The 23,328-nt window shown below is 40.8% G+C and overlaps 1 protein-coding gene across 11 annotated transcripts in view; it reads left to right on the top strand.

Moving 5' to 3' along the window:
• Positions 1 to 4,716: 4,716 nt before the first annotated feature.
• Positions 4,717 to 23,328, top strand: part of camk2d1 (calcium/calmodulin-dependent protein kinase (CaM kinase) II delta 1) — a 51,082-nt gene continuing 32,470 nt past the window's right edge. For 4 of the 11 annotated variants that reach the window (XM_076973564.1, XM_076973558.1, XM_076973559.1 and 1 more), the window contains exons 1-2: positions 4,718 to 5,065; positions 6,255 to 6,349. In XM_076973564.1, the coding sequence (XP_076829679.1) occupies positions 5,004 to 5,065; positions 6,255 to 6,349 (157 nt within the window). In that variant the 5' untranslated portion in view covers positions 4,718 to 5,003. Of the gene's footprint in view, positions 5,066 to 6,254; positions 6,350 to 23,328 lie in introns of all 11 variants that reach the window. The other 7 variants (XM_076973563.1, XM_076973562.1, XM_076973561.1 and 4 more) reach the window with 3 other exon arrangements.

Raw genomic sequence — 23,328 nt, 5'->3', positions numbered from 1 at the left:
TTGGATGACGAAACAAACAACCATGTGGGCATTCAGTGATTGCTCTGCATGGGCTTATGCAGCCAAGGAATATTAAGCCATTTTACAAGTACCCGGTGCACACTTGGCTGTTAACAGAGTTCTCTTTAAAGTCCTTATGTTGTTGTGTTCCAAGATGATAATGCCCCTGTAATGCACTGCTATTTGTAGAATGGTTTCACTATCAGTATGATGAATAGAAATGCATTTCATAGCCTCTTCTGTCACCTGATCATTGAACCTCCTTTATTACTCAGAAATATGGGGGTTTTCTTCATGAAGAAAGGTACAGTGTGCCTGTGCACAAATCTTCAGGATCATTACTTGTTTACATGCTATTGGCCGTCCTCATTATGATGCATACTGCCATTATGACGCATACCTCCATTATCATGTATACCTTTATTATGATGTATACCTTTATATGTGTTTTTGCATATGTCTAAATGTGTGGAATCTGCAACGTGAGCATTTCTCTGTAATCCACCACAGGTGTATCTAACACATAAGCTTTAATGTGAAGCAAAGCTGGTATGTGCAGCTTCTCAGATTTAATGTATGAAATCGTGCTAATTGGCACACTATTGGCTATGTATGTGAATGTGCCTCTGGGCTTTCTGTAGTCCTTGATCTCTTGATAACGTCACTGCATTCCTTAGGTATGAGGTAGCATGGCAGACTTTACATGGTAATTGCTCACTTCACGCATGTCTGTGTTGTCATTGGATGTTCAGCATACGAGGTTGCCCTGGGGGTTAGTGATTGATGGATCCAGGATGTTACATCTAGTGAGACGTCTGTTGCTACTTGGCTGCAGTGCAAATGTCATATTTTTCACATACACTTGTGGATGAAACATTAGCAGGAATGTTACGATTACACCTCCCACAGTGTAGCACCATTTAGGACAACAAAATCAGTAACAAGTGCTACGGTCTCCACTGAAAAGGTATGCAAGAGTTGTTTGTGTGTATGCATGATTGTGTGCCTGTGCTCACTTCTCTCTGCACTTGCGTAAGGGAGGGAACAGGTTGCTCATTCACGCAGAGCCAAATTGATATGCAGTCATTTCACTAGTTTACCCATGTTCCTGCTCCAAGGACACTAAGACATGGGGAGATCCCATGTTGTGCAATTTCACCCAAACTCAAGTGTAACCCATCTTGGTAATGTCCATTTTTTCTTTTTTTTCTTCCCTCTTTCCCTTTCTCCCTTTTCTCATGATGTATTGCTCATTCTCCCTTGTTCTCTTTTCATCTTGCTCTTCCCTCCTTTTCACTTTTAATTTTCTGTCTCATTCCTGTCTCATTCTGTCTCTCCCTCCGTCTCTCTCTCTCTCTCTCTCTCTCTCATTTCTCTCTCACTTTTGTTCCTCTCTCACTCTCCTCCTCTAAACTGGCACTCTCCCCTCTCCCACTACACTCCTCTCCTCCTTCTCTCTCCCTCTCTTCTTCCACCCTGTTTCCATCTCACTCTCTCCCCACTGTGAGGAACGGTAGATCTGCGCCCAGCTGAAACTCTCACCACCCGAGCGTGCCAGATTGCTGGATTCACCCCCTGCCCCCACCCCTTCCCAACACACACATTCACTCTTCCACAGTGAACCTCTTGGCACATCCCCTAAGCTGCCTCAGCACTGACGTTCTTTCTCCCTCCCTACATCTGAGACCGTTTTCACATATCCGTAGCCATCATGTGCCAAACATCTTTTCTCAACCAATTCAAGCTAAATGAATTACATAGTATATGTTCATGTGCATGAGCTTGTAACTTCAATTCTTGCTAGCCAAGGATAGAGTTGAGTGTTCTGTTTTATGCAGCATGCAGAATTTTCTGTTGATTAGGCAAAGAAAGCTGATCTCTTCCGACATACCATGTGTGCCAGATGCAGTGATGAATTCAGAAGGATGAGTGAAAGTTTTGAAGGGTGAGACAAATTCCATGCCATATACACAATATACATATACATAGAGACATATGAGATCAGTATCACAGACAAGGGTTAAGATTTGCTCTGTTCTAAATTACTGGCCATAAAAAAATATTCAATTTTAATGGGCACTGCAATGTGCACTGATGAAGATGAACATGAATTGTAGGCTTTAGTTTAATCTGGGTCTGGTGAACTGGCCCAATGACTATTGGGTGTTAATTGTTAGGTGTATGTCTGAATAAACCAGTCATACTTACGTCTACCTCCCTTAGTGTGGGAAATGTTTAATGGAAAACATGATTCAGACCAAAGGAGAGGATCTGCCCTGCTGTTGATTTTTGTGGTTAAATCACATTCATCAACAATACTGTGAAAGGTTGTCAGGAGACACTGGGTATCTTGTGGGATGACGACATCCTTATAGAAGGTCAGATTTCAGGGACTTTTGTGGTCTCTTGTCAGCTGTTCCAGCTTTATTGTATGATAAGTGGAACTAAATCAAAACATTTGTTGCTTATGGTGACATTTCAAATGTGTGGTTTATGATGACAGAATGTACTTTGCAGCATACAAAAAATATTAAAAGAAATAATGCTACATCAGCACAGTGGTTTTTCAGAAGTATAGGAAAAGATGGCACAACCTCAAACTGACCTTGTTTATAACTGTCATCAATTTATGTATGTTTCAGGCACATATTAATGACATTAGCATTAAGTCAATAAATCAATATGGTTCATTATGAATATAAGGAAGAATGTGTAACAGTTGACTTAAGGCAGGCAGGAAGAAGAGAAGGGAGAATAGGACAGAAGAGAAAAGAGAAGAGAACAGACCACCTCTTCGGTACCTCCTCCGTTAAGAATGAGCACCACTCAGAAATGGCCTCCAGTATGACACTGTTGCTTTTGGCATGCTGAGTTTCCTCCAGCTGAAACTCCCAGAGAAGAGAGTGTAGGAGTGGCATCTTTCCAAAGACATTAACAGCACAGGCAGCACAAGTAGAGAACACACAACCCTTTCCTCTTGACCCTCCTTACAGTCATTTCATGGGTGCGCCAGCTCTCTGCTTTTTGATCGATACTTCCAATACACTCATTGTTTAAAAAGAGCAGCATGTTGGCTGACACTATTGATAAGACACCTTTCTTCTCCGTCTGCGATTGAACCTTCATTTCACCAGTCTCTTTTCAACAGAATGAGAAAACCTTTAAATGCTCACTCCCTTCTGAGCCCTCTGGGACTACCATCAGCATGCTCACCGAAACAGATGGAGGAGTTTCATGTGCATTATGTAAAGCCCAAATGTGCCTCTGAAGCAAGATGAAAAAAAAACTATATATATATAAATTACACATTGCAATGTACATATAGCTCCTAAAATGGTATGTTACAAAAATGAATAAAAATAAATACATTTATTCTTTGGTATATTCTTTGGTATATTGTCAAGACAAAATTTGTTATTTTTCCATCAGTGTATTTACTTGTTTTATGAATAATTGCTCAGAATTGGCATAGGACTATGTTCCATGATTCTTTATATATATTTTTATGCAATAACATTAGGCAATGAAATGGTTAGGCATTTGAACTTTATTTAGGACTGGGTAATACATAACTGAAAACATCCATAACTGATCATTAGATCTTTATATGTTAACTCATATATGTTTGAGCAGTTCTTTATAAATGATGCTGTACATCAGTTGTACAGTATCATGTTTTGATTTCCATTTAGCTACTGAACTAAGCATATGGCCTGAGCATGCAATAAACAGTGTAACCAGGAGAGGGCATTTCGACACAAACCGCAGACTTACAGTAGGCTACGTACAAACATGAAGGGGTGCTCGTATTTTAGAACTCATCACCAATTGCAGGAAATATTTTTTTATATATTTGATATCGATGAACAGGTATAGATTTGTAAATGGGTCTTTGCACATGTTTGGCAAAATCCTTTATTCAGGCTTCATAATAATTATATTGCCTGTTATTACTCATTACGAAAAGCTAAAGAGGTCGATTCTTCACTGTGAAACCAACAGACCAGGTTTTGACCCAGCCGAATAAACAACATTTGTGTTCTCAAATGTATAATTTTTTTACGAGTGCACATTGAGACAGGTCGTCAGCCAGACCGCTGACAGTTTTCACACATGTAACGTTGTCACCGTGTGGTGCTTTCTATCATCTCCCACTTTTTACTTTTCAAAGAAATTCGATTGCTTTCTTGTGACATTAAATGTACATTTAAATGGTGTCGTTAATCTCCTTAACATGAGAACTGCTGATCTACCGAACCCAAGCTGGCAACTAGATATAGGCTATGTGACGTGAGAGTGCACGGTCAGAAGATCTAAGCCAGAAGATCAAAGATCACGTTCACGTGTGACAATATGTAAATTGGCAGGAAAGCCACCACTTTGTGTCTTCTGTAGAAGGTCCAATTATTTGGTCCGTACATGACAAATTATACATTATTGTCTCAGTAGATTACTGTAGGTGCAATTTGGGATTCAGCCATTGCCAGAGGTTTTGCCAGAAGGAATTTTTAAATTTCCAGAATATTATGTAAACTTACTTTTTATAAAGCCAGATTATTATTGTTTTCTAAATCGAAACTGATGGCTAAATGCGTGAATGTCCCTGGTGGATGTTTTCAAACTGAATTCAAATAAGAAAACACTACACAATTATAGCGACACTGTTCTTCTCGATCACCAGGGGGAAGCGTTGTATAGCGGTAAAATCAACCGTGGCTTCACAAGCAGGAAGCAGTGAAAGGAGGTCGCATCTAAACCGAGGCTGCAGAACAGGCGCGGTGTTGATGGTCTTAACTTCTCGTACCAACGTTCAGTGTCCGAACACTATTAGAGCCACCACCTGACAAGGGACGTGGATTTGTAGCTGATAGAGTGGACTTTTCCTTTCTTCTGACAATTTAAACATTTTATTTTGTGTTTGAAGATACTGACGCACGGGTGAGGAAGAGGTTGCAGCAGAAGACTTGACTTTTGCTCAGATTTTCCTTCCCGTTTCCCTCACCATGACTTCAGCAACCTGTACAAGGTTTACCGACGAATATCAGCTTTATGAAGAACTGGGAAAGTAAGTTATGCGCACACCCTGAACACAGTGAAGGCAGCATTGTATATTAGGCTACTCTGAAGCGCTACAGACCCCTTGTCTAGTAGTAAATATATTGCCCACTGTTTTGCCTATCACCTTTTACCTGTTCTGCAGCCGTACTACTTTCAACATCTAATGAACCACTTAGCTTACGGTACTTTGCACCTGCAAGTTCGCACTTTGCTTTCTCTTGTGATACGCTAAACAACTACTGGACTATAAACCTGGCAGTGCATTAGTCAGAAACTGTGGGATTCCCCTAAGGTTAATCAGTCAAACCTGAGTAGACTGGCTGTAGATTTGTATTAGGGGTATTTGTGGGGTGAATTCCAAACACCGGCGAATTACCTTCGTTGGTTCTTCGTTGTCCGCGTTTTAAAGCTTATAAGCTACTTGGAAATGTTCTTAGGACTTGACAAAGGTCTGTTTCTAGAAATATCCAGTGTTACATTTTTAAACTGTGGGGTTTTGACACCAGAGATGAAACTGGCATTTGACACAGACGCTTGTTCCTTTGTCGGATAAACAAAACGGTGCTGAGAGGAAAAATGCACTACTCAGAGTGAGCTGTTGATGAATGACAAACTCTTATAGAATATGCAAGGGTTAGCTTTTAAAACATAGTTATTGTTTGTCTGTTTTCAAATTTATTGTTCCCATTTAAGGTTTCCAAATATCTTTTTACCCCCAAATGAGCCTATTCCATTGCACTCCACTACAGACCTGGACACTGTGTTTGCAGTGGAAATATACAGAAAGTTCTGTTATTTTACAGTGTGACTTGGCAGATAGTAGGCTACTGGATATTTTCACAATAACTAGTTTTTTTTCATGACTATTTTAGTTAAGAACATTTTCAGAACTTTTTCATAACTACTCAGCTGGTATAGCCATTAGCTTTGTCTGCAGGCCCCATGTGGTTCCTCATTCTGAAGCCTGAGTAAGCTGTACTGCTATATGAGTTTGGTGACTTTATCGTAACCCTTGGTCATCCGAGTTGAATCAACAGGGATGTGATGAATGCTGGTTGAACTCCTCAGAGTACCTTGTCACAAGGAGTACCCTTTTATATAACTTAAAAAAAATGGTTATGGTGTTCCTTTTAAATAACTATTTTCCCATGAGAAAAGACGATAGCAATAAGCAAGATTGACACTTTATCTTTCAGAGGGGCCTTCTCAGTGGTGAGAAGATGCATGAAAATTTCCACGGGACAAGAGTATGCTGCCAAAATTATCAACACCAAGAAGCTCTCTGCCAGGGGTAAGCACTCACATCTGATGGCTGCTGGAACACATCATAAAATGGTGCAATATTATCTGTGTTTCTGAGCTTTTTGTATAACTGGTGTAGCACACAGTTAAGCAGGGTACTAACCAGAGTTTAGTACCTGGTGGTGAGTTTCTTTCACTCTTACAAAGCCTAACCAATATATGACAATCTAAAAAAACTTATTAGAGATTGGCCCAGCATGCTCTAGTAGAGCACTGAATTACACAGTTGCTAACAGTTCTTGCTAATTTCACTGGGCATCTCCATGTCTTCTAATATTCGCACACAAGCGCTGAAAATAATCAGTTCTGCTTCTTTATACACAAGGAAACATTTGAGCACATCTGAGTGCAGTGGCTTGGCATTCTGTTTACTGTGTGAAGTGAACCTCAAACCACTCATGCTTATGATACAGTTGAGGCCTGATGATAATCAAGGCAGCCTATAGTACAAACATTCTCCATTTCAAGATGGAGAGCATTCAAAGATCTCAATAAACGTGGATGTAAATCTTTCTGCTAGGTACTGGGCCATAGCCCAAAATATGTCTTGTGTCCATGTGGTTGCTTAGCCTCACCACCTAGGTTCATTCTGTCAGTAGGAAAATGGATAGAATGGGACCGAATTGGCACGTCCTGTCATGTCTAGCTGGGCTTTCATTGGCAGCTGTTTGCTAAGTGGGAGTGCGGAATGGCTTCGGTGGCTCAGTATTGACTAACGGTGAATCCATAATGGACCGGTGAGAGGTGAAGAGAGTGCGAAAGGTGGAGACGGGCGAGAGAGAGAGTGGCGGGTGAGAGGTGGAGAAGGATGGGGAGGAGTATCACTGGTCACTGGGGAGGGGGGTGAGCAGCTCGGTGTGCAAACAACCAGCGAAGAGCCTGCAAGTGTGCTTTATTGATTTGTTGATTTTATGGATTTATATGATGTATTAGTCAGTTCTACTGGGACTAGAACACTTCAGAAAGGTGTGTGTATAAGGGGCATAAGAAGTAAAATCCTGTCGCCAATTCAAGGTCCTCTGACCAGGGATTCCCTTGGTTGATCAACTAATTTTCTATGTGTTCTACATAGAAATGCATCCCGTGTGTTTGAGAAACTTAGTTTAGTTAAGAGTAGTTTATTTTTGGAACACTTTGATTAGATTAATAAAATTGTGATTTGAACCATCATTTTAATCAAAATTGTAATGTTTGGAATTTATTAACGGATATAATTTAAGAGGATAATAGACAGTAAAAATATCTAATAGCTCATTTAAATTGGCAGCTCACTTGAAAGCAGCCTTCCATCCTCAAATGAATATTTGAATTTCAGTGCCCTCCTTACCCAAGAAGAATTTAAGAAAGTGACACCATGTTTTTTACAAGGCCTGTTTGTCTTAATAGATGTTGAAAAGATCTGCTTTAAAGACAAAACAACTTGGATTCTGTTAAGAATCTTTATTGATATTTAAAGTGATCTTAATATTTTTTATATTAGGAACACATCAAGTTACAGATAGGTCTATATAAAGTTTCCTCATTATATTTTATGTCTTCAACACTTCTAAAAGTTCTAAACAGTTATGAAACATTGGAATTCAAGGACATTTCTTTTGTCCTCAGGGACCTCAATTTGGGTCATCACCTGAGAATGGTGACTTGAATTGAGAGCAGCTGTAATCATTTGTGTTAGCCTTCAGGCTAAGCAGAATTGCTAACCTGGACTCCTTTTGGGTTCTCTGGTGTAACTTCGGAACCACATCACTTTCTTCTCTGCACTCTGACCATCAAGATTAGTGAGGTTCAGATCGGTAAGCAAGTAGTGATTCCACGGAGCTTCTTTAGGTTTATCTAGACTGGAAATGTGAGTATTTGTGACTCTGGGGAAATTAAGTCAGGGCAAATCTAAGACCTCTAAGGGAAACTCTGACCTAAAATGAACAGTGAGGTCACTTAAAAAATGTGTTACAAAATATAGAACTTGAATGTCTGGTTTAACTTCAATCTTCAGGGGTTCGTATTTCCTATAATGGAATATGGATGGAGCTTAAAGTTAGCATGGATTCCAAAACAATAAAATAATTTAAACATGTAATGGGGCAGCATTTACTTAATTACTTTATCCTGTAGATGTTGTGCAGTTGGATTCAAACTTACCAAGGTGGTGTTTGACTACTTTGGCCCCTCCATCTAGCATGGCAGCCATAGGAACCTTAGCCTCCAAGTACAGTAGATGGGAAGTAGTGTGCATGCATGGTTGAATAGTACTTGTGTATGTATACAATGCTATGTATAAATTTTGCTTGTCAAAATTTATGATGCCCTGGTTTGGCTTCCAGGGAGGAGAAGCCCATTTCAAATCCCCATTGTTGTGTCCCAGCAAATGGTGGAAATGCTCCCATCAGTTAAGTCACCCTGAACTGGATTCTCATGTCAGTTTGTGCTCTGCTTTAGGGCCAGATTGCCTTATTTCCAGATGGCCTCTTGGAGCTTATGACTTCTGGAATCAAGACTGAGCACATCTAAACAGATGGACAGACCCAGCTTTTTTATGTCCGCACTTTTTCAGTGTCTTATTTCTCCTGTCTCTCAGTTTCTCTTTCAGGTTCTCTAAAACTGAACATATTTTCTGAAATCACGAAACACACTTTGTGAACTTGGGTCAACCAGCAGAGCCATTGTGCCTGTCTGAGGTCAACAAAATCCTGTAACGACTGCCTGTGTTTTTTTATTTTTTTTATTTTTTAAAGCTTAAAACTTTAAATGCATTTCTGCATTTCAACTGTTGTGTGTTCGATACCCAAATGCATGTATCTAGGCATAGTGACCTACTGGCAGCAATGCTTGGGGTAAAGGGTAATGTGGGTCACGGGCAGCAAGGTTCTTTGTCCTTGCTTTATCACAATTTATTTCACCCAAACCAAACACAAATGAAGGCAGTTTAATGCTTGCTGTCAAATGTGCATGTACTGGTTGTCTCAATTGCATTCAGGTCTTTGTTTTTCAGATTGCATGTTGGGACTTTTGAGAGCCTTTCAGGGCTTGTTAGCATTGTAAGAAGACCAGTATAAACCTCCATGTCTTTGTCTTGCACATACACTAAAGCACATATGTACAAAACCAGACTGTGATTTAATGCATCATGATCCACATGAACAGTCACACGTGAAAAATATAATGAAAACACATCTCTGTTGCAGTCTGAAGACAAACAAAAGCATACGCACCCACTGCTCAGTTAGACACCCACCCTTACACCCATAGGTAATACTCCACTTAGCCTTTGATTAACCCATCAGAGAAGAATCACGTGGAGCGCAGCACCAAGGGTGTCCTTGTGCTGTGGTGCTAGGTTGATGCCGCTAGTTGCAGCATCCCTGGACCGCTTGGGTGTCGTTGGTAAAACATTGCGAGTTTACAGACGTTCGAGCCACCTTAAGGGCCCCCTGACTGTGCGCTGCATGGGCTTGCTAAAAATAGCTTGTTTGAGGATGGAGAGTGCGTGTGTACGTGCATGCGAGTGACTGGAGTGGAGTGGGGTGGGGGGAAGGAAAGTCTCTCATGCAGAGCCCTGCATCTGTCAGGAATGTCTTGGTAAGGAATCCTTCATTCACTCATTAGAGTCACTCAGGCTCCTGCTGCTGTCATCAGCCCCAGATCCGATCTGTCGGAGCGACTGATTAATCTGTGGTGATAAGAGGCCCCTGGAACAGGGACAGCTGTATGGCAAGCTTCCTCTCAAACGTGCCTTTGTGTTCTGTAAATCTCATCTTAAAGAATTTCCTGGAAATTGAATATTTAGATATTTGAGATGGAAAGTAAAGACAAAAAATGTTTCACTGTCATGTGCACTCTAGAATTTTCACTTTTAAAATTTTTCTTACTTTCTTCATGATTTCATAAATTGATGATTAGGTGTAGTGGAGAACATTTAGATTTTTCTGTTTTCTATTTGTGGTGGCCGAGTCCATGGAGTGTGCCTTTCACGGTCTGCCATACGAGAGGCAGTTGGATAGAAGTGTGTTATATAATCAGAGATCTCTCCCATTCACAGAACCAGCACATGAACCAGAACATGTTCTCAGCTTTCTACGGACAAATGCAGTTTCTGCTTCACTTGGCTATTGTTCCTACTGAATGAAAAAATCAACTTCTGCAATTTAACATTTAGTTTATGTTGAGATTAAATATATTTGTGAAGACAAAAATATTGTCATAGAGAGGATTAGAATAGCATGCACTGATATTATGTGACAAGGAAGTTCCTCTTTTGACAAACTACTAGACATGACCAGTGCTTTGATTGCAGGAGTCCTGTCATACCTTGCCAGAAATCAGTCAGCTAATTGCTCTTTTTCTTATCTCTCTCTTTCACTTGTCTGTTACTAAGAGGGTAAAATGCGGCCATGTGCCGAGTCCAACATCTAACTAGTGTGTAACTGCAGTGCAGATGTAATGCTGGCTGTGGAACATACGGATCTGGGAAGGGCTGGGGAACTACCAAATTAACAAAACCAAACAGCGTCACAAATGCTGTATCAGGTGTCCTCATTACTTTAACATCACATTGCAGCCCTTTTTCCCCTAACAATGACATGTGCCTGCACCCATGCTAATGGACACTTCATGAATGATTTCTTGCAGCCTACAATTCCAATGGGTTCCCATGTTTTCAGACCGGATAGATCAACAGGATGTATGTCAGGTGAACTGCCTGGATGGCATAAACAAGACTTTAAATGTCTCAAAGTAAGACTTTTCAGATGGTTGTGGCTTGATATAACCATCCCCTCCATCCACTCATGCACAATTGAGTTCTATTTTTCCTGATCAGTTTATTTCAATTTCAAATAGGAGAGGGGAAATGTGGATTGGCCTCGGGAGTCTTCAGTCAACATCCTAATTTACCCAAGTAGGCCAGTGGCTTGTAGGACAGTTTAGCTTCAATTAATTAGGGCCTCTTTGTCTCTGAGAGCGCATCCATCTATGGAAAACCAGCAGTGCTCTTCCACAGTGGGTTTCTGCTCCTTAGCAAGATATTAGCGAAGGTAATGTTTAAAGGTTAAGCCATGCCATCCAGGTGTGTTGACATGCATCACTCTCTTCATTGTGGTGGGGGGACCTAAACATTTTAGGCAGATTCATTATCATGTGCCATGAGTTTAACCAGCCATTTGAAGTAAAATGGCCAAGACTGTATTGCTTCCTTAATCCCAAACTTTCAGCCAATGTCTTTTACAACAAAGAAACTTTGTCTTGGATCTCAAGTCTCTGGGACATGCGTCTTGGGCTATTATGTTAATAACGGCCATTAGATGGCTGTAACATTAGATGGTGTATGACCAGATCTAGAGGCAAGGGGTCAACTTCTCGACTTATTTAGTCTTTCCACTTCCTCCCCTCTATGCAATCTTTCAATCTGGTTTAAGTCTTGCTTTTTCTTCATCTTCCTACTTTTCTTTTACATCCATTTTAGCAGACAGTATGTTTGATTTTTTTTTTCTTTTGTACCCAGCAATGGAACATTTTTCTCAGTTTGCTAGTTATAGTGTTTGTGTCCTGTGATTTGATGAGGATTGGCTTTAAGAATCAGGTCAGTAAAATGACTTATAAGGCTTGTGATTGTTGCCTTTGATTTTTTTTTCTTGAATTTGGCCTATAGAGCTGTTACCTCTTTTGTTATTTTCTAATACTGACATTAGCAATCACCCATATCACAACCCACAGAAAATACCTGTGTGGGACCTGCTAGCTGACAGTGGCATGTGGTATGTCTGTATTTGTGGTTTCAGTCAATCAAATGTGCTTTTTCAATGTTTTTATATGTTCTGGTTGTCTTAAAACAGCAAAAATTACATTTTAGATCTTAATTATCCTTTGCACCACATTCTTTGACTGTTATGGCCCATTGGTCGGGTCTATACTGTGCATAATGATTAAATAGTACAGACCCACTTACCTTTCTTAGTAACCCTCTAGACTTCAGTTAATTTAGTCTAGACCTAGAAATGAAGCTGTCAGGCATAATTGATGCAAATGCCAAAAGATTAAAGCACATTACAACAAAATGTTTTGAAATGACTCTTTTGTTGTGTACTATAGTAAACTGTTGATTTTTTTGTTGAAGGGAATGGAACCAAAATAATGGGCAAGACTGTAAATCAATGGGGACAAAGCAAATAGAAAATGAATCTTTGGGGATCTGGCACATTCTGACTTGTGGGTTGAGTGTGTATGTGTGTCTGTATCTCCCCTGATGGCTTAGTTTTACAAGCTGTGGTGTCAATGACCTCACGTATACGCATGGATGAAGGCCCTCACCTTACTGCAGGGGTGGGCAATTAATTTTTACAAGGGGCCACATGAGAAACCTGAATTGTGTCAGAGGGCCACACAAATAAAAATGACGTCATTACGGTGGCCCCGCCCACCTCGCACGAACTTCTGCAAACGGTGGAGGCGTTTATACTTGCCGCTTCACATTCTGTGTAGTGTTCTCCGAAACAATGTGTGTTAGTATAAAGAAACACCCCTCAAAAACAATGGAAGGAACATTTACCTGACCAATTTTAATGTTGCTTTTTGTTTCAGATTTGAAAAGTGCTGGAATTTAGGCTAAATACTTGAAAATGTTTGAAATTGTAACTACTTCGTTTCACAACAAATAGCCATCTGAATGAACAGTTTTCTTGTATTACATTAACAAATACGAGCCTCTTGTAATTCCAGGACGAAACATGGGAGAATGTGAAGACTTTAAACAACCATTGAATAATGTGACAAAAAAGCGAATTATTTTGAATAATTTCGAGTATATGTATAAATATTTACCTTAATTAAGTTTAACGTGCTGGGAAATATTGAAATGGACCTAGAAAGTGACGTACAAATGCTTTAATTCCACCTTGTAAAGGTGTATGAACCCTGCAAACATGACTTTGTCCATCGCGTTGAGGCACGGCGTGCGCACAAAGTTACAAAATTTGAGAGGTGCACGACCTCGCGAATCAACAGCGCGCGAGGCCCTCGCGCACGGGCAGAGCCACCGCGATTACATCATTTTCGCCATGCGGACCCCCGCGATCTTCGCGCCGCGTCGGCTTAAACCTAGCTTTAAAGCACTTCTACGGCACTTTCAAGGTCCATTTCAATATTTCCCAGCTGACTCAGGTTCTCTCTAAGCTCGGTTTCTGGAATGGAAAACCCTGAGTTTTTGTTAACTCTGAGTTTACTTACCCGGTTTAATCACTGAATCCGCTTTCTGGAATACCCCCTGTTCAGTCAGCTATTTGTTGTGAATCGAAATACACTTACAATTTCAAGCATTTTCAAGTACTTTAGCCAACATTCCAGCACTTTTCAAACCTGGAACACAATTCACAATTATAATTTGTCACGTAAATGTTCCGCCATTCGCGGAGGTTCATGCGAGGGGTGCGGAGTCGCATGCTACGTTCACTCGCGAAAGTATAAATTTTGCCTTAACTTGTCGCTGATCACCTACAGTGTTTCTTGCGTAGCTCACACACAAGCACGTACATCCACACGGAATTAACAAAAACGTAGCTTTCAAAATAAAAGTGTCACAGTTGTATTGCACGCACGACATTGATATTTGTTAAATTTATGATTGGCCTCTCGCGGGCCGGACAGGGACGCACAATGGGCCGGATGTGGCCCGCGGGCCATAGTTTGCCCAGGTCTGCCTTACTGACATTCATTAGTTCCTAGCAGTGTGTGCATGTGTGTAAGCACTTTTTGTATTGATCTCTTTTTTTTCTTAATGAGCTTAGCATTCTAAAACTGTTCATTCGCGCTATTCTTGAACAGTTGTATATGTTACAATGAACTCTGTATGAGGAGAAATGGCAAACATTAAACTACAGTATCTTTTTTTTGTTTGGTTTTTTTTTATGCTTTGGTGACATTCGTATCGAATACTATTCTACAGAAGTATTTAAAGACTAAATAAAATGTCACAGTGGTAGTGGGAGTGTTTTGGTACAGAAGTGTAAAAATCCAGGCCCAAAAAGTAAGTTATGCTTTTATATCCGTGGGTGGTTTAACTGAACCACTCTGCTTGCTGGCTTGGGCTGAAAAGTCAAGTTGGATAGTTGGAGTGTTTGTACTCTCTGAACACTTGGCTACATGGCTATGATGTAGCAGGTGGGTTTTGGTATTTAATTTATTCTCAAATCACTGATATGTAGTTTACATATTGAATGCTAAATGAATAAAAGAATCACAGATGGTTGATGGGACCAGTATTTGTCAAATTTGCGTGATGCTGAACAGAATAATTCCCTAGCCTACTTGTTGAGATGGAACTGTCTTCTTAGCAGTCAGTGGGCCTTTTAGCCAAAAGAGCGCAATTAGGTTTACAAACTAGTGTCCTTTTTTAGAGTTCAGAAAATATGTTGTTCATGCTAAAGATATTTTATGTTGGCCAGAACAGAAGAACCCATCATGAAATCTTCACTGTCCCTGTTTTTGGCTCAGTGTACTGCTTCAAATTTTCTTTCCACTTTGCTGGGGCTAATTAAAGTCAAAGGGACTAGAGACCTGGTACAATGGGGGGAGGCAGATGGCAACCGGAGCTTGACATTGTATAAACTCTTCACCAAAAATTATGAAGCCAGCTATTTATTCCATCAACCCGATTGATTGTATTGTTCGTGATTCTAAGTTTAATGCAGGTGGCCCCAAGTATATTGGGAGTGTTTCTCGTATGTCTGGAAATGTTGGAGTTGTTTTTGATAGGCTGCACATTTTACATTTCAAATTGCATTAAGATGAGGCTGGAGCATCTCATTCGGAGCATCTCACTCATCTGTGTTCAACATATTTTTTCCATAATGTACATATTTTTCTTCATGGTGACTCCATGTACCTTGATACTGAGGTTTTCACTTGTGGATTAGTTCACGATGGACTCTGAATGGGTGATTGTTTTTTAAGAAATATTGATATATTTTTATGCGATATAGTCTATGGGTCTTTCCCAAAGCCTAGAGAACTGCCTAAGTATTCACTGATTACGTAGACAGCTGTTTAAGTAGGTAGCATTCTAACCGACATCTATCCTCGTTAGGTGGGTTATTGAGATGCTTCAGTTGGAGAGTAATTTCATCACTGCTTGTTCTCGCCCAATGTTTGCAACCATGTTTGTATTTACCTCAGTTTCTAGCATTGCCTCTGTGTTTTAACATGATTGATTCTTCTCTTCCCATTTTTATCACAATTTTATTTATCGCAATTGATAAGCTACTTGTTGTGCCAAGACGTTTGTTGGCTAACAAGCTGGCTATTCACTACAGTAGCTTTGGACACAAACTAACTTAAAAGGTAAAATAAAGGCTATATGGTTTTATATTAATATATTTTTTGAATGTTTCTTGAAAATTCTAGAAACAACATAGCACATTTGAAAATGACTTTGCCAGGAGTTTGCCGTGAAACATGGGGTTACCTTATCAGCTGAGCAACCCATTGGATGATGACTTAATTAAACCAGATTAAGGTATCTCAGTAGGCAGCATATTTAAGGCACCTATGAATTGCCTGTGTATCAGGAGTCCACACACTATGACGTCAAACGCTGTCTATGTAGACGGCTCACTAGGCTTTGGGACAGACTGGGACACAGAAGCACTTTGAAGTCTGCATCACTGGACACTGACTTTTTAAAGTCAACCATTATTTTGTGACATTGAAAAAGGTCAGATTATTTATGCTTATCACATTAAATCAGCACCTTGTCCTATATGCAAATTGCTTATTTAAATTTGGTTTAAGATGTTTTACATAAATGGAAATCTAAACTTTGAATATAGAGACCAAAGGAATATTGCTGGCCAGTATTCTTTAAAGATGTTTCACTCCTTGAGAAAAAGAAAGTTATTTTGAGAAAGCAAATCCTTAGCGTAAGGATCCTTAGCATAGCATGTGCTATAAGATTTCATTTACAAAAACAGAGCTCAGTCACCAAAAGTGAATGACAATTAGCCTATGGGTCCTTTAGCATTCAAAAGCAAAGAAACTGAATCTGAGAAACTCAAAGTAGCATAGACTAAAAAGATGGTTGAGTAAACATTAGAAATTGAAAGTACAATATAATCTTAATCTTGGTATGACAAACTAGTCCAGCATTCTGTGTTATAGTTCTTTAATGACTCAGATTGGCTCTTTAATAATTGGCTTCATGCCCAACAGCAGATTGTCAAACAACAGCAGGTCCATTTCACAGTAAAAGTGGAACTTCTAACCAGGGTTGATTCAAACTGTTCAAACCACACCACATGACTGAAGTGAAGCAGCTCTAGTTTCAGTATGACTTGATGAATTCCTGAGGTTTTTATGGTAGGAGGCAACAAAAGTGTTTGTGTTCATGTATAGAACTCTACCTCTGGAAGATTTCAATGTTTGTCTCACAAATTTGCATGTTCATGCAAATTCTTTCATTGGATGTATTTGTAAATTCCATTTATTAATATAATTATTTGGGTTATAATCACCTGGGGAAGGTGAGGTGCATAACAAAACTCTTCATTGATTTCATGGTCTTCACCAGTCACAGATTAATTAGTTCAATTAACTCATTCTATTTGCAGAGTAAAACACTCTGAAGTGTATTTTAACAGCTGTAGAAGAAAGTGTAGAAATTGTTGTCCTTTTACATCTGTAGATGTACTGTGTTGCAGCTTCAATTACTTGTGTGTGTCTGGTCAACAAATCACCATGTTTGTAGTGAAGGAGGACGGTGTATCCGCTCCCTAAGAGGTCCTAAGAGCCAGAGTGTCCTCCAGAACCTTTCAAAGCTTTTCCAAAGCGGCACCGTGTCTTGACATTGCATTTACTACACATAAACATCAAAGTACTCCAAAGGTTGGTGAGATCAGGTCAGCGAGACGGGGACCTCTATCATCAGGGCATCATACAGCCCAGGTGAGCCCTTTACTTTGCTGCCATCTCTGAAACGCCACCTGTGTGTCCAGCTGTTAGTAGTAAAAAGTTTAATGTGATTAGTACTAGACTAATGTGTCCATACAACTTTTCAACCTCTACTGAACTGCTTTGGCTGCAAAACCTTTATTTTGGGCCTACCTGCTTTTCTATCCTATCTGCTACATATAGTATTCCCTTGTTCCTGCTCATCCTCAGTGGAGAGGAAAAGGCAAATTTTTGTCGTTTTTCCTTTCTTTTTAATCTGAATTTGATCACTTTGTGTGTGTGTGTGTGTGTGTGTGTGTGTGTGTAAGGAATTCCATCCAAGTACTGGATATAATGAGATCCTACCTCATAATGTGGTCCCATGCTAATTCAGTGGTTGTGACACACTGCATAGTATCATACACCAAGCTGACCGCACCAAGAGTGCCTCAGATGTGCTTCTGGTCTAACAACGGTTCTCGCACACACTCCCACACATTCTGCCGCTGGCTGGATCTACTTGTAGAGTGGTTTGAGTCGAATCGTCAATGCTCCTGCTGTGTTCAGCACAGGAATATGAACAGCTTGACTAATAGAACAAACACGACTCCATGGTATTTATGAGTCAGACTGCCAACGCAAATGCGCACATATGCGCACTCTGAGACTGCCCTACAAAGCAACCCCCACCAGCCTTCCCTTTCAGTACATTCTTCAGATCTTGCCAGCTTTTGCTCTTTGTGACACACACACACACACGCACACACACACACACACACACACACATGCATCTGCCCTTTTGAGCTTCCCCTCTGGGTAGACAGACCCACACAGAAGCAGGCATATGCACTTCTATCCCCTCTGTGTCCTTTCTTCATACAGACACACACTCACACCGTACACTTCTGCCTCCTGGGAGATCCTTTATGACCACTCTGTGGCCCTGCACACACTCACAATCTCCTGCATTGATTACACGTTTGTCATTTATTTTCTGTGTGCACATGTATGTACAAACGCACAGAGAGAGAGAGAGTGAGCAATATGGTTCCCAAGGGAAACAGTGTTTGCTAAGTGAGATTCTAAGTGATCTTAATAAATGCCTTGTTCGTGTCAAGAGGTCTCACACTTCATCTGCATGGAAAAATAAGAAACATCTAATGAGATCCCCACAGCAATACACAGGAGAAACAGACATTCTGCTCCAGAATGTTGGATACCAAAGAAACATAAAGGGGGTGGAGGAGTATTGGAAAACTGGTTTGGAAACTGTCCTTTGTTTGGAAGTTTGGATTACATTCAAAAGGAAACCCACCATTTCTCTGGTGGTCAGCAGCTGAGTTAAACACGGATTTCTCTGACCTAAGCTGTAATGCAGACTGCCATGTGATGGTTGTAATGATGGCAGTATAAGCAGTGATGTTTGCTGGATCACATCGGTGCACTTGTGGGTTCTTCTCATCCATTTTGTTTTGTTTCTTTTCTTGTCTTTTCTGGTTGGGTTGACGGACCCAGCGTGTGGGAGCCTTAAAGAGCCACGCACTTAAGCTCCCTTCCCATCATCTTCTCCCGTGTGCATACCAGACTGCGTCAAGGGCAGGTGTAGGCTTGTGTGGAACCAAGGTGCTCACGTCATTAACCTGTCCCTCTACATCACAAACCTTGCAGAAATGGGCCATCGTACATGACGAGTTAGTTTAAAGCAAGGACCTGTAGGGTCTGGGCCCAGGTCCTGTTGGTTCTGGGCCCAGGTCCAACCCTTTCTGGGTTCCTGACCTTTTACTGCACATTTGCCTGCTGATGTTTATTACGGGTGAAGGAGAAACAGCTGTGCGGCCTCTGCACTCTGCTGTTTTTCTTCAGCTCATGGCTTGGGCGACCTCCAGCTGTAGTATTGTTTTATAGGCTGTCTTAAAACTTGTATTGAAGCACTCGGTCCCGTTGTGGGAGCAAATTGGTTTAATGTGGTTAATACAATAACATTACCATGGATCAGGTTCCTTTTACAATCAAATATGGCACCTGTCATCTATTTTTGGATGCTACGTTTCTGACACGCTGTCATCTCCTTCATGCGTGCAGCACCGTCCTCCAGACTCATCTAAGCTCGTTCCAAGCCGAGCAGTTGCTTCACCCATTCCAAAGCCTGAGGGTAGTGTTTGAACTCTCACCTGCCCCACAGGACACACGCCCCCATCCACTCCAGCTGCGCACACACACGCAGCCACATGGACATGCAGGTGTGTGCAGCGAGAGGAAGAGCTTTGAAAGTGGACCGTGGGAGATGGTAGTCCGGAATATCCAAGAGGATATGTTGCTATGGAGACAGCTGAGTGTCCCTATGGTGGGTTACATTACGTAATCGCAGTTTTTCATCACCCAACACTCACAGACATACCTGACATGCATGACACCATACACACACACACACACACACACACACACACACACTAGTCTGATCACAGCATGGAGTTCTTGACTTGCCCGTCTATATGTGCTGGAGTGTGGCACTTCATGACTCTGCTTTCGCTGAGCACGTACAGTCACTGTAATGTGAAGGGTACCACGAGACTGGCTGACTAGCACAGTTTATGTGCACAGCTTGTGCCCTACCTTTTCATTTGCTTTTCTGTTAAATACAAAGATCTGTACAGATGTGTTTTGAAATGACACTTAAAATAAAACACGCTAAAATAAAAATGCTAATGTTAAAAGATATTTTAGAGAGATGCCTCAGGGCAGATGGATATCATAACTTTGATATGATCAAAAAATTTCATACTGTAAGGTGACAACAGCATGTGTGACTAACTTGATGCATGTTCCATTTAATTTCCATCCATTTAATTTATGTAATTTTAATAAAAGAAATACAGCATAATTGTTTACGTAAGCATCTCTATCATTATAAGATGCAAACATTTAACTGTTCTGGAATAATATTGCATCATATTCAACTTGTGCCCTCTCATTTATCTTGTTTGTCTGCCAGACGGTCCTTTCACCCAGAGAGAGGAAGAGAGGGGGAACAAAATGTATAGACTTGTCTAGTGAAGTATAGGAGATGGAACTTCATCTGATCATGACATTTTTGCTGTTTAAAAAACAATTTGTTTTAAAAGGGCACTCACCATTACAGCTCTCTAAACATGTGATGCATGGAGTTGCACAGCTGTCAGGGATCATGGCTACATATCAGATATTCACTCAACATGTTTTATTTTATTTATTTTATCAAAGCATCTGTCAAACCATATGGCTTCGAAGGGCAAGACTGCACAAGTCTTGCTCAAGTCTCTCTCTCTCTCTCTCTATCTATCTCTATCTCTCTCTCTATCTCTATCATTCCCCTTCCCCTCCCCCATCCTCCTCTTTCATTTTTTTTTTCACTTCCTCTCTTTCCTCCTATCTCCTATCACCTCTTTGAGTTCAGCACAAACCACAACTCGTCATGCTGCTTCTCAGGTGAACTTGCTTGCTTGTGGCAAAAAACAATCCGCTGTCTGTGCCTCGTGCTCATTTGAATAGCACCAGTGTTATCAGATGCACATTTGCATATTGAGATGCGGGGGCGGTAGCCACAATTGGAGGAGGAAAACAAATAGACAAACAAAGAAACAAAATACTCTATACAACCGTAAATAGGAGTCAGAAGCTTTGCTCATGGAATAACAGTACTTCAGAGACCCTGTTCGAGCCCCTGGAACACAACCAGACAGAGAGGTAAAAAGATGAGAAAAGAGATCGGCAAAGCGATAGATATGCAAACGGCAGCAGAGACAGATCAATACTACCCAGAGGGACATACAAAAGACACAAAGGCAAAATCAGATGGGTAAAAAAAGACAGGTGAAAAATAGGAACGTCGCAAGACACCAGATTTCAATAAAACTTTATTTGAAGCAGACGCCTACCATCCATCACCTCGCACCGCTGGTACTGCATGTAAGATAGTAAAGTTGGACAGTCAATGTTTGAAATAAGACCAGTGTACGCATGTGTGCAGTGGCGTGTTGAATGGCGGCGCTTTGATCCTTAACACTGTAACAGTTACTCATCACACGAATCAGTGGCGTGCTTCACAGTTACTTCATAATGCAGAGGTCGTAGTGTTGTAAGGCCTAAATAATTTAACGGCACTATACAAATGCCTGGCCACTGCAGTTCATTCCAGTATGATCAGGCCTGTGAGGGGAAAATGGGTATTTTCATCACCTCTTTTCTGTTTTATGTGGCCTAATTATAGCCTGCAGTCATTTTGCTATTACACCATGTACAGTGTCAATTTTGAAACTATTTCTGCTTCTAGTTTGGATAATTCTAGACATAGTTAATTTGTCTGTGAATTCTATCAGATGTGTCACAGTGGAAAAGTTTGTTTGTACATAAATATATTGCTTCATAAGCACATAAACAATACATAAATGTTTAATCTGAGTGGGGATATTCAAATCACATTGTGTAAGAATATTTTTTCTGTTGTACAGCTGTGCAACAAGATTCCATTTAGCAAAACATGTCATGTGCATGTCTGTGAGCTGCAACTGCATGTTCACTGTAGTGTGGCGACTGTAGGAAGGTATAAACCAGTGCATGTGCCTTTTATATGCATGTGCCTGTATACGGGAGCTAATTTTACCCTTGTTTTTGAACACTTGTCTGGTGTTGCTGTTTTTGATCGTGGTGTGTGTTTATATATTCGCTAAGTGTGGTGTGTGTGTGTGTGTGTGTGTGTGTGTGTGTGTGTGTGTGTGTGTGATAAGGATTTAGTAATTCCGATATCTGCTGTGCGTTCTCTGCACCAGCTATACCTCAGCTCTGGACGTTGTGTTTTCTGATCTGTTAATAATTACCCTCTCACTCCCTCTTCCTCCCTTCTGCTCATGCTCCAGCAAGCTCGCCTTCTGAATGGAGCTATTTTCAGCTCGTATCGCGTTCGCAGGCGCTGCGCTTTCCTGCCGCCCTCCCGCTCTGGCGTTCCCACGCCCTCCGCGCCCGCCCTGTCTGCGTGATGCTCTCCTGGTCAGCGCGCCCAGCCGTCTGCGTGTCGCCGCCGACATTCCGCATTTGTTGGACCGGCCTTGAGGTTTAGACGCTCGCTACCTCTTTCGCCTGCGGGTGCCAAGGCAACACACTACATTAGTCACTGCTTACGCAGTGTGTGTGCGCGCCTGTGTGTGTGTGTGCGCGCGCGCTTTGACACCAGATAGCTTCTTAGACTTTGAAAAAGTCAGTTACACATTAGATTCACATTGCAGGGTTTTGCCGATCTAACACATGCATACACATCTATGCCACATGATTCTATAAATAGAAACATGGTTCTCATATTTCTTCCGCACTCATTCTCTTAACATTTTAAACAATTTTTCCTTTCTTCTTTCCTCTTTTCCACTGATTTGCCATGCAAATGTGTACACCTGTCTTATTACTGCTAGAAGCCTCTCAAAATTTGCATTTATGCCTTGTATTACCATTACATTTGAATAAATGAATGATCTTGCATTATGTCAAGAGCATTTTGTGTCATAGATGAAAACAGGATGGTCTTCTGTGCATTGTGCTGGTGTGTGGGCCTTCTTGAATGGCATTTAAAGCTCCCAGCTTACCACTGAATCTGGCTGAAGTTGAGTGCTGTCTGTATGTCTAACAATTATTTCACCAACCTGAGGGGTGACTCACAAGCTTTTCTTACGAATGCATACAGCACTGCACTCAAGCCCCTGTGTTCTCTGAATGCAGACAAATCTTGCAATCTGTGTGAATGGTTTTCTGTGACAGTCTTGCTACAAAAAATTCCAATTAAATCTATATATAAACACAGTATGGCTTTTTCAGTTTTGTGATTTGCTCTGTGTAGTTATATTGTAAATGAGTAAACCGCATAAATGTTTGTACAGCTGTTGCGTTTATACACACACACACACACACACACACACACACACACACACACACACACACACACACACTCTCCCTATGATCAATTGAGCTTAGAATGATGAGTGACACGTAAACATGGAAATATTTAGTTATCTAAATTAAAGAAAATTACATTCA

Source organism: Brachyhypopomus gauderio, chromosome 14, assembly GCF_052324685.1.
Source record: "Brachyhypopomus gauderio isolate BG-103 chromosome 14, BGAUD_0.2, whole genome shotgun sequence".
Classification (NCBI taxonomy): domain Eukaryota; kingdom Metazoa; phylum Chordata; class Actinopteri; order Gymnotiformes; family Hypopomidae; genus Brachyhypopomus; species Brachyhypopomus gauderio.
The sequence above is the reverse complement of the archived record's forward strand: the minus strand, read 5'-3'. Positions and strand labels throughout refer to the sequence as shown.